Here is an 11,865-nt window from a genome sequence, read left to right as displayed (position 1 = left end):
TAATCCACTATAGTGGGTAGTCATGCCCGGAGCATCACTGTACAGGTCGCAGCAATGGACTCTCCGCCCTTGGCACGGGAAGACTCGGGCGTTTACTGCGTTCTTGGAGTAACATGCCCAGGCTGGACGGGAGAGACGGGAGCTTTCCCCCCTCCTTGAGATGAGAGTTGCTGCGTAATTGGGGAATATGATGAGTGTATTGCGATCCAGTCAGCTTGGCGTGTGTATGGCTAGAGCGAAAAGAACATACGAGAGAATTGTGACTCCGTTTTACTTAGACGAGTTGATGAAAGCGTAGAATAAAAATAACACGCGAGATTTGTTATGGGCATTTTAGAAAGACTAAAGTGATCGAGGCTGGTCTATTGACCTAAGGGCCGGCAATACGGCGCTGAGAAAAGAGCCTCATTTTCAGCCTCTTCAACAACCGCCATTGCATCATAGATCTCTGCGTAAAAATTAACTCTAAAACAACAACTCTAAAGAGACATGAATTGCAAGTAACCTGATCACCATTTGACACCGCCGATCTTCTGGCAATTCATCTGGGGTCCGATCCAGTCTGTGTGTTTTTGCGCACGCGAGACCGTTTTTTTTTGCCCCAGAACCCTTTTTCTTCTCCAGTTTTTAAAACCCAACAGATCAAATTCTTCTTTGCCCCGGACTCTTGGCTCACACATGCAACCCATCTGGGGGACACGACCTTTTTTCCCCAGCTTGCCCAGCCATGCCAATATTGGAGAGATGCGGGGTTTTCCGTTTTTCCCATCGCCAATGTTTTTCTTCTCTTGTGTCTCGCTCATCTATAAAAAATGCCATCCACCGTCGTTTTGTCCTCGCCTTTTTCTCGTGTACTCAGCCTTTTGCCTTGGTTGACTTCACAAGCCCTCCCTTTCTCAGCCATCAATAGTCGTTATCTCTTTATTCGTTACGTTTTATTTGTCAAGATATGACGACCCCGAATGAGAAAGCGGGCGGTGATGTCCCTCCGCAAGACATTCAGGTCCCAGGTTCTGATGTCAAGGCTCCCATCGACGAAAAGGCCGATACTGCTTCTGCCATTGAGAAGGAGCTCGGTATGGTAGAGGAGGGCTATCTCAAGAATGAAGGTCGTCTTCCTAGCCCCGAGGAGCAGATTGACGCGCTTGGTATTCCGAACTGGCGCGAGCTGGAGAAGAAGATTGTTCGTCGTCTTGATATGACTCTCATGCCTTGTGTTTGGTGTCTTTACTTCTTCAATTACCTTGACAGAGCATCAATTGGCCACGCTAGGCTAAGCACGTTTGACAAGGACCTGAATCTTACTGGCTCCAACTTCTCTTCTGCTGTCTCTATTCTCTCTCTCGGTTATGGTGGGTTCCACGAATGGCTTCTCTCTTGAGATAATACTGACCTTTGCAGTCCTCGGCCAACTTCCCAGCAATATGTTGATCACCAAGATCCGACCCAGTCTTTATCTCTGTCTCATGGCCATTGTCTGGTCTGGTGTCAGTGTCGCTACTGTCGGTGTCAAGTCTTACTCTGGACTCATGGGCGTTCGTTTCGCTCTTGGTCTTGTTGAGGCGCCCCTCCTCCCTGGCGCTATCTACCTTCTTGGCTGTTGGTAAGTATCTTGGTCTCCATATACCGATATCTTCTCATGCTGACATGTTATTAGGTACACACGAAAGGAAGTCGCTTTCCGCATGGCTATTCTCTACTCAGCTCAGACCATCGCCTTCTGCTCAGCCGGTCTCATTGCCGCGGCCACCTACGCCACTCTCGAGAAAGCCCACGGCCTTGCTGGCTGGCAGTGGCTATTCATCATCCTCGCTACTGCTGGCGCTGGCTCTGCCATGATCTGTATCTGGTTCATCCCCGATTATCCCGACTCGACAACCGGCAGCGCCATGTGGACCATGACCGAGGACATGCGAAAGGTTGCTGCCGCACGTGTCCTTGCTGATCGTCCTTCAACCACCGAGGCCAAGACTGGTGCTTGGGAGGGATTGAAGCTTAGTGTTCGCGACCCTAAGCTCTACATCCTTACTCTTATGAACATCACCATCTCTGCTGCCTACGGCTTCTCCAACTTCTACCCCTCCATCGTTCGTGGTTTGGCTGCCGATTGGGGATACAGTTCTGTCATCGCTCTTGTCCTCACTGCGCCTCCTTACATCTTTGCTGCTATTGGCTCTTATGTCAACGCTTGGCACTCTGACAAGTAAGTCCCAACGGATCGCTTGTTTCATATAAGTACTAACCGCATCACTACAGGGTCAAGGAACGTGGCCTTCACTATGCAATTCCCGTTGCGGTCGCTTGTATTGGTTTCATCGTCTGCTTGGCTACCACCAACCCCCAGGCCCGTTATGGAGCTTCCTTCATCTACGTCGGCGGCATGTACATCGCTAACCCTCTCATCATGGGCTATGTCAGCGGTACGTCATTCATGCTATTGCGCTACTCCATGCGATACTAACTATTCACCAGGTGCTCTTGCAAAGACTCCTGAAAAGCGAGCTGCCTCCGTTGCACTATGTAACCTTCTGTCTCAAATCGGTAGGTTAACTTGCACCAAGATCCTTAAGTACCAACTGACAAAATCTGCTAGGAAACTTCACTGCTCCTTTCATGTTCGTGACCAAGGAGGAGCCTCGCTACATCAGTGCCTTCATCGGTATGATGGCCTTCGGCTTGACCTCCAGCGCATGCGCTATCGTCATGAAGATCTGGCTCAGCCGTTCCAACAAGCGACTCCTACGAGAGGCGCAGCAAAACGGTACTGTTTATCAGCCTTATGTCACCTAAGCATCCAGCAATTGTATCCTGCACAGCCTTCATATCGCATTGGGTTGCTGCAAAGTGGTATAACTTGAGTTGCTGTTAGATGATGGAAATTCTTTTACTGGATGGCATGAACAATATGGAATGGGAAATACTTTGGTTCTGGAGTTCCAGGCAAATGGCTACTCGATGCAATCAATTTGAGTTATGTACTATAGCCTCCAAGGGTCATTATTTACAAGAAGTGCAAACTCTCATACCATCCACATCATAAATACTTTAGCTAAACTGCCACCAGTTGAAGTTGAACAGAGAGCCAGACCCAGAGCCCGTGAAGACAAAGAATAGATCGCTCGTACCAGTAGCACCACTGACGGGGCAATCCACAGTCTTATAAGTCTGCCAGTTTCCCGTAGTCGTTACCGTGCAGGTACCAACCAACTTACCGGTCTTGCTACCAAGTCGAAGCTCAATCTTGCCTCCGCTGCTGTTGGAAGCAACACGGGCGCTGAACGTCTTTGCACCGGTGCTGCCAAAGTCGACTCCCTTGACCTTGATGTAGTCACCATTGTCGATGAAAGCAACGTTGAGACCACCTTCGCTGCAGACCTCAGTCTCGATACCCTCAGACCAGGCGATAGTCTCGGCCTCCTGCTTGACATATGGGTTCAGAGACTTGAGCTGCGCTGGGCCTTGCGTAGTCATCTTGATCTCGGGGATCAGACCGTCCGAACCATACTTGAAGCTCTCGACAGCCACAGACCGAGTATAACCGCTACCTCCATCAAGAGCGCCATTGTGGTAAAAGAAGTACGAGTTGTTCTCAAAGTCGATGATGCCAGGATGGTTGGTGAAGCTTCGACCCGCCTTGTTCATCACGACACCGCGGTAAGTCCAAGGTCCAGTGGCGCTGGGTCCAGTTGAGTAGCGAATGTCCTCGGAACAGCAGTTGGCTGCGTAGATCATGTAGTAGAGATTTCCACGCTTGTACAGCCACGGTCCTTCCTCGAAAGTAGTAGGACGCTGCGCGTTGTTCGGGCGGCTGCCGAATCCAGCTGTTGTGAGCGATACTTTGTTGATGCTACCACTGTAGGAGAGCATGTCTTGGTTGAGCTTGACGTAGTACAATCCAGGGTTGCCCCAGTAGAGATAGGCCTGGCCATCAGTGTCGATGTAGACAGTTGGGTCGATCTCATTGTTCTCGACCAATGGCTTTCCAAGGGCATCAGTGTAGGGCCCAAGGATGTTGGTACTAACACCGACACCAATAGCCATTCCACCCGTCTTGGCATTACGGACAGGAACATAGAAGTAAAACTTTCCGTTTCGGGCAACGACTTGACCAGCCCAGGCTCTGCTGTTGGCCCAGCTGAAGGTCTTTAAGCTCATGGGGACACCATGGTGCTGCCAGTTGACCATGTCTGCTGACGAGAAGAGACGCCAGTCTGTCATGTTGAAGTCGGTAGAGCCGTCGTTGTCATGGCCTGTGAAGAGGTAGACGCGGCCATTGTAGACCATTGGTGCTGGGTCTGCGGTGTAGATGTCTTGGACGATGGGGTTGTCTGCTAGAGCAACGCCAGTGAGGCCCAGGAGGGTGCTGGCGAACAGCAATGGGGAGGTCAGCCACATCTTGAGTACAGTCTCAGAACAACTGTTGACGTGTATCGGTGTCTTGCCAACCAAGGATGTTGAAGAAGTATGTTTCTATAATGAGGTTGGTATGCGCAGTTCGATGTGGCCTTTAAATATTCGACCCTATGCTGATATGTAGATCTTGGTTATTTTGCGTATAAGCAAGGTAATAACTCCAGTTTGTTTAAGGACGCCGTTAACGTAGTGTTGAACGAAGTAAAACGAGCGAATAACGTATTTACACAAATAGGCTATGATGTCTTCGTAAGATAATCACAGACAATTTGCGCGCCTAGCTGGTATGCGGACATGAGGGCATATTTAACACCGAGCTTGAGGTTACTATTTGCGCGCATCGTCAGACTGCAGCTCTTCATGGAAGAAGAACCCGGATACTCGGATCAAGGTGAATCATTTACTAGAAACAGCCAACATATCGGCGGAGACTCAACTGATTGGAACGGATACGAGAAGACACCTTGAGTCATGTTCCAGTCAAGGGCGAGATCAACACAAATCATCTGATGTATGTATCCTTGCTTCATCTGGGGTAACGCCGAACGGAATGCCTCTTCCGTTCTTCAGAATGGGGACGTGATGACATCTACCAAATGCCGACTGCTGCAAGTGCCGATCTTCCGTTAAGCGATCCATATAAAACACGCCCAAATTAGGCTAATACTGCGTTTGACGTCGTTCAGCTCCCCTTAATTATTGGTGTAGTGACGAATAGATGAAGCGCCTGCTGATTTCATCCCCATACTCTGACCACGTTTGTTTCAGCCTGAAGTTGGGCGCATCGTGCATAAGGCGGGGTTCAACCCTGTAATAAACATTGGCGCGCTGCTACTCGTGGCTCTAGAGGGGGCATGTATTTCCGTGAGAACTCTAAGAAGTCTGGACGCTGATCCCTGTTCAGCTAAAGCGCACCAATCGTTTCATGTCAAAACTCTCAATTGGAGTGTCGGCCCTTTTCTTATAACTTAAGGTGAGAAATCCTGTGAAAGTGTTCTATTCAACATCGCTCACTTGTTCTTCACGACTTCAAAATGCGTGCTATTCTTGGCCTCCTCTTCTCGGCCGCTGCCGCTTTGGCAGAAACATTTACCAACCCTGTTATCTGGGAAGATCTCTCCGATGTGGAAGTCACCCGCGCTGGAGATGCCTACTTCATGACCGCTTCGACATTCCACTACTCACCCGGTGCTCCAGTTCTTCGATCATATGATCTCGTCAATTGGGAGCACATAGGCCATTCCGTCCCTGTTCTCGACTGGTCCTCCAAGTACAGCCTTGAGAACGGACAGCGAGCTTACGTCAAGGGCATCTGGGCTTCTTCTCTGCGATACCGCGAGAGCGACGGAAAGTTCTACTTCGTTGCCTGTATTGAGTTCGGCAAGACCTATATATACAGCGCTTCGAGCCCAACTGGCCCTTGGTCTCAGATCTCAACCATCAACAAGTGCTATTACGATGCTGGTCTGACTTTCGACACTGATAGCACTCCTTATGTTGCATATGGACGCGGTGATCTTCATATTGCCCAGCTGTCCAAGGACATGAAGACCGAAGTCAAGGAACAAATTGTCCTCACACCGCCATCTACACTTACTCTCGAGGGGTCTCGCCTGTACAAGAAGGACAACAACTGGTACATCTTCTTGACACGTCCCGCCACCGGACAATACATCGCCAAGTCAACCAACGGACCATTCGGAACTTACAATCTCAAGATCATCGCTGATAACCTCAAGCTTGCCACTGCCCCTCGTGCTGGAGCACCTCATCAAGGCGGTCTTATCGATACACCCAACGGCAAGTGGTACTACATGTCTTTTGTGGACATGTACCCTGGCGGAAGAGCACCGGCTTTGGCACCTATTACTTGGGGCAGCGATGGCTACCCCAGTATCACCCTCGTCAATGGCCAATGGGGGAACTATGACTACCCGCTTCCCAAGCGCACTGTTCCGAGCCCTATTGGTACTGATACTTTCACTGGTCCCAACCTCCGAGCTGATTGGGAGTGGAACCATAACCCCGATACCAAGAGCTTCAGTGTCAACAACGGCTTGACCTTGAAGACCGCTACTGTCACCAAGGACCTGTATCAAGCTCGCAATACCCTCACTCACCGAATCCGCGGCCCTCAGGGAACTGGCACAGTCCTCATCGACTTCTCCAAGATGGCCGATGGTGATCGCACTGGTCTCGCTGTTCTCCGCGACTCATCAGCCTGGATCGGCATCGAACGTGAAGGAAGCAACTTCAACCTCGTCTTCAACACAGGTCTCAGTATGAACACTGACTGGACTACCAAGTCGACTGGAAGTGTCTCAGCCCGACAAAACAACGTTTCTTTCCGCAAGGTGTATCTCCGTGTCACTGCTAATATCAGCCCTGGTGCTGCTGGATCTGCTGTGTTCAGTTATAGCACCGATGGCAACAGCTTTACCAACTTTGGTAGCACTGTATCGCTTGGTAATGATTGGCAGTTCTTCCCCGGGCATCGTTATGGTATTCTTAACTATGCTACCAAGGCTCTTGGTGGATCCGTGCTTGTTTCGCGATTTGATAACAAATAATCGCCATCTTTGAGCTTCATCGTATATAGTTGTCAGGTACATATCGAGAGAATAGTAAATACTTATCAACAACTCTCAGTCTCACGCTTTCATAACTTGGCAGTGATAATGACTTAGAAAAGCTTCTATCATATCGGACTCAGTCTTGCATAGTTAAGTGTGACAATAGGCACCACTATATAAGAAGAGGGTATCAAAAGAAGCTGTAGAGATTTCTCTAAACTTCGGCTATCTCATCTAGATCTTTTATCATGGTCTTATTTTGCTGTCTCACCAAATTCGAGAACAAGGTGGCAAAACCCCCCTATAAGAATACAAGGGTTCATGTGCAAGCTGCAGGCCAGTTCAGACGGCCCGGGCCTACGATTGGTCTTGAATCGGATCTGCTGATGGCGGGGGCCTTATTCCGTAAGCTCTGTGCTGGCCCTCTTTTTCGTTTCTCTATATGTCTCTCTGGACTGGCTTATCCAGCATACCCGTACCGTCGAAGCAAGAACCTCTGATGAATCAATATAGGAAGAACAAGGATGTCTTCACGCATAATGACTATACCGTCGGATGGGTCTGTGCCTTGTCTAAGGAGCTAACGGCCGCTACAGCCATGCTGGATCATCATCACCCAGCACTATCGAAGCCCCGAAACGATATCAACTCGTATACTCTTGGTTCCATCGGGCCTCACAACGTTGCCATTACTTGCTTACCAAAGGGTATGATCGGGAATGTCCCAGCAGCAACAGTTGCTAGTCATCTAGTCACTACCTTTCCCTCTATTAGAGTCGGTCTCATGGTAGGTATTGGCGGTGGTGTGCCATCCAATAAGGTCCGGCTGGGAGATGTTGTTATCGGTACATCCTCTGGTGACTATCCAGGAGTAGTAAAGTGGGATGCTGGCAAGATACATGGCCAAGGAAAGTTTGAACGAACTGGATCACTCAACAATCCACCTCAGTCACTGTTGACTGCTCTTACACAGCTGGAGACGCAACACAACTTGGTCGGTACGAAGATACCCGAGTATCTCGAAGAACTGAAACAGAGATGGCCAAAGCTTGCAGCTGTATCTCTACAGAACGAGTCTTTCAAAGACGTGTTGTTTAAGTGGTCTTACGATCATATTTCAGGCACGATTTGCAATAGGGATGATGAGGATGTAGGTGAAAGCGAGGATGAAGAGCATGACCCTTGTCGATTCTGTGATAGATCGATGGTTGTGAAAAGAAAAGACAGAGAGATGCGCATACACTACGGTCTAATCGCATCAGGCGACAAGTTGATCAAAGACGCTGCATCGCGGAACAAACTCAACAAAGACCTCGGGGGACAGGTCCTCTGTATCGAGATGGAGGCTGCGGGTTTAGTGAATCACTTTCCTTGTCTTGTCGTCCGTGGTATATGTGACTATGCCGACTCACACAAGAATAAGGACTGGCAGGAGCACGCAGCTATTGTAGCCGCGGCTTTTGCGAAGGAGCTTTTACAGTATTTGCAACCAACTGATGTGGAGGGCGAGCTTCCACTAAAGGACTTGCTGGACGATGGTTAGTTCCTTGTCTTCCCCAACTTAAACTACCAGCTGACTCTGATTAGTCCACTCTCTCGTCTCCGAAACACGCAAGGATGTCGCCGAAATTAGAACCAGTCAGAGTAGAAAGGACGATATCAAGATTCTGGACTGGCTCACAACAATCGACTATGGCTTACAACAGAGCGAGTTTCAAAAGGTTCAACAGCCAGGAACTGGTAGGTGGCTTCTCGATACGTCAGAGTACCGAACTTGGTTGCAGACACCTGGGCAAACTCTCTTTTGTCAAGGAATCCCAGGCGTTGGGAAGACTATCTTGACGTCAGGTCTAATAGATCACCTAAGCTCCAAACTTGCTGGGGACTCTACAAGCGGTATATCGTACATCTTCTGCAACTTCCAGAGACAGGATCAGCAAACCAGCGATGGTCTCCTTTCTTGTATCCTAAAACAGTTCTCCGCAGGCTTGCCGTCGCTGCCGGAGTCCTTACGATCACTCTACACAAGTCATGCTATCCAACGGACACGACCGTCTTCCAGAGAGATCATTTCCACTCTTGGGACTGTGATCTCTGAGCATTCGAGAGTATTTATCATAGTCGACGCACTTGACGAGTACGGGAGTGCTCCTGGCGTAAGAGAATCCTTCCTAGTGCAGCTTGCTCGACTGCAGCAAGAATTTGAAGTCAATATATTTGCCACTTCACGATATGACACCGCAATCTCTTCGGAGATCAAATCCAGTTTCCTCGACAGCATGAATCTAGAGATTAACGCAATGAGAGATGATATTGGTACATATATCGAAGGAAACTTCAACATATTGCCTCCTGATATCCGGCAAAATAAGGACCTTCGTCAGGATATTGTAGAGTCACTTCAGGTATCTGTGGACGGAATGTATGTTATCATACAACAGGTAAAAGGCCTATTGCTAACGGTTTGCAGGTTTCTTTTGGCACGGATATATCTGAACTTGCTCAGCTTCAAAGTCTCTGAAACAGAGATACGAAACCAGTTAGCCATGTTCAAGCGAGGCAGTAGGAAGGGTAACGCTAAAGCCTTGTCCGATGCCTACGAGCAAACCATGACCAGGATCAAATCTCAGGAGTCAGATCACGCGATGCTAGCTAAAGGAGTTCTCCTTTGGCTTACATACGCGAGAAGTGAGTTGACTGTTGAGGATCTGCGATACGCCCTTGCGACAAGATCCAAATACCGCATGGTGTGCACACAAGACTTGCCCTTCGCGTCGACTATGATCTCTGTCTGTGCCGGACTTGTAGCCTTGGACGAGTCGAGCAGGATAGTTCGCCTTGTTCATTTTACCACGCAAGAATATCTTATCCAGAACCCCGATGAGCTATTCCCATTGACGGAACAAGACATTGCAAGGACATGCATGGCACATCTATGGGTTAGCGAGAACGAACGGTACCGGTTTCTCGACTTTGACCTCGCTACCAGATCCTCTTATCCATTGTGGTGGTACAGCGCTCTCAATTGGGGACATCACGGGCACAAATCCTCCATTTCGAACAATGAGCTCATTGAATTCATGAACGATGAAGCGACGGTCAGTCTTGCCATGAGAAACGCCCTGCAGAGATTCACAGTTGGTTACTTCTTCATGAGGCACCTTCATATAGCGGCATATTTCGGCCTGGCCGCGCTAGTTGAGAATCTCCTTGACAGGGGCGCAGCGGTAGACATAGTGGACCGGACTGGGAGAACTCCTCTATCATATGCGGCTGAGCAGGGCCATGAAGCCATTATGATCATGTTACTTGAAAGGGGGGCAGAAGTTGATTCTCAAGATGGAGAAGTTGTTCGCAAGTGGCACTATCGGAATGAGAACGCAGGACGTACTCCTTTGTCATTTGCGACAGAGGAAGGGCACGAAGCTGCAGTTCATATTTTGATTAAGAGCGGGGCTTCTCCTTCATTAAAGTCCAAATCCGGATTCACACCGCTTTCCTACGCGGTACAGAACAGACGAGAGGGTTTGATTCGGTTGTTTCTCAACACGGAGACCGTCGACATCAACGTTGAATTAGGTCGTGCGGTTGGCAATGGACATAAAAGCATTGTCCGATTGTTGCTTGAGAATGGCGCCGAGGTTGACTATTTATCAACCTCAGGTTTGACAGCACTGTTTCGTGCAGCATGGGCTAATAGCATGGATATCGTCCAGCTGCTACTGGAGTATGGGGCGAACCCAGATCCTCTCCATGGAATGTCTACACCACTGTTATCTGCTGCGGTGAGCGGATACGATGCTATTGCGAGACTACTTCTTGAGACTGGAAGGGTTGAAATCGACCGACCAGACAAATTCGGACGAACGGCCCTGTCCCATATGGCACAACATGGATATACAACTACAGTGAGGACGCTGCTTGATATGGGGGCCAATCCTAACACTGAGGCAAAGGCTACATTCATTGGAGCACAGTTCTACAATGGAAGAACACCGCTTTCTTTTGCAGCAGAAAAGGGGCATTTGGCAATCGTTGAGCTTCTCATTACAAAGGGGGCAACTGTTGGTCTAACATCTACTGGCCAAGTCGAGAGTACCAGATTGACACCAATTTCATATGCAGCGAGGAACGGGCACGGACTTGTCATTCAAACCTTGTTGGAAATTGGTCAAGCTGACCCGGACTCCCCTGATTCCAAAGGCAGAACACCTCTCTCTTATGCTGCAGAAACTAATATGACATATGTTGTCAGACTTTTGCTGGAAAAGTACAAGGCTGACCCCGTTCATATGGATAAAGATGGGAACACCCCTCTTTCAGATGCTGCCAAGAAGGGTCATGTTGGTGTGATCCGTGAGCTGCTGGAAACGGGCAAGGCTGGGCCGGACTCAGTTGATGGCTGGGGCCTTACACCGCTTTGCCAAGCTGCACTATGGGGGAACGGACCTGCTGTGCGTTTGCTAATAGAAAAGGGGGCGAATGCTGGATACATTATTCCTGCAGGAGACTGGAAAGGAAAATCAGCTTTAGCAATTGCTACGAGATATGGGCATCAGGCAATAGTGGACATTCTAGACAAGAGGCTATAATATCTATGAATGGGATATCAAGCACAGAAAGAATTAAATACAGCTTGCAATAGAGCAGATTGCAGAAGGTGCAAGAGCCGGGGACTGGCCGCTAGCTTATTGATATCCTGGAACCAATTAGGTAGTAGAAATAGAAACATCATCAATACCAAGAGCAAGTGTAACCCTCCGACCATTAGTACATCGGAGCCTTAAGCTCAGAGAGATACTAGTGCTAGCAGGGGTAAAGGATATACTATATTGCTGGTATGAGTCGACGTTCGCAAAGTTGACAGGGGACTGCAATA

General features: G+C 48.9%; 4 protein-coding genes across 4 annotated transcripts; 3 read left to right on the top strand and 1 right to left on the bottom strand.

Moving 5' to 3' along the window:
• Nucleotides 1-949: 949 nt before the first annotated feature.
• On the top strand, nucleotides 950-2,790 carry FVEG_08343 (hypothetical protein; the record flags this gene model as incomplete). The annotated part of the gene is made up of 6 exons (XM_018897233.1): nucleotides 950-1,352; nucleotides 1,402-1,603; nucleotides 1,658-2,203; nucleotides 2,257-2,420; nucleotides 2,473-2,541; nucleotides 2,594-2,790. The coding sequence occupies 6 exons, from the start codon at nucleotides 950-952 to the stop codon at nucleotides 2,788-2,790; spliced, it is 1,581 nt and encodes a 526-aa protein (XP_018754834.1).
• Nucleotides 2,791-3,045: 255 nt separating this feature from the next.
• Nucleotides 3,046-4,395, bottom strand: FVEG_08344 (hypothetical protein; the record flags this gene model as incomplete). Its single annotated transcript, XM_018897234.1, has 1 exon — nucleotides 3,046-4,395. The coding sequence occupies one exon, from the start codon at nucleotides 4,393-4,395 to the stop codon at nucleotides 3,046-3,048; it is 1,350 nt and encodes a 449-aa protein (XP_018754835.1).
• Nucleotides 4,396-5,447: 1,052 nt separating this feature from the next.
• On the top strand, nucleotides 5,448-6,983 carry FVEG_08345 (murein transglycosylase; the record flags this gene model as incomplete). The annotated part of the gene is made up of 1 exon (XM_018897235.1): nucleotides 5,448-6,983. One exon carries the CDS (start codon nucleotides 5,448-5,450, stop codon nucleotides 6,981-6,983), a length of 1,536 nt encoding a protein of 511 aa, XP_018754836.1.
• A 445-nt stretch (nucleotides 6,984-7,428) lies between these two features.
• FVEG_08346 (hypothetical protein) lies at nucleotides 7,429-11,578 on the top strand (the record flags this gene model as incomplete). The annotated part of the gene is made up of 3 exons (XM_018897236.1): nucleotides 7,429-8,524; nucleotides 8,574-9,408; nucleotides 9,457-11,578. 3 exons carry the CDS (start codon nucleotides 7,429-7,431, stop codon nucleotides 11,576-11,578), a joined length of 4,053 nt encoding a protein of 1,350 aa, XP_018754837.1.
• Between the last annotated feature and the right edge of the window lie 287 nt (nucleotides 11,579-11,865).

Source organism: Fusarium verticillioides, chromosome 10 (genome assembly GCF_000149555.1).
Source record: "Fusarium verticillioides 7600 chromosome 10, whole genome shotgun sequence".
Classification (NCBI taxonomy): Eukaryota; Fungi; Ascomycota; class Sordariomycetes; order Hypocreales; family Nectriaceae; genus Fusarium; species Fusarium verticillioides.
Note: the sequence above shows the minus strand (reverse complement) of the source record. Positions and strands in the feature narration are given on the sequence as shown.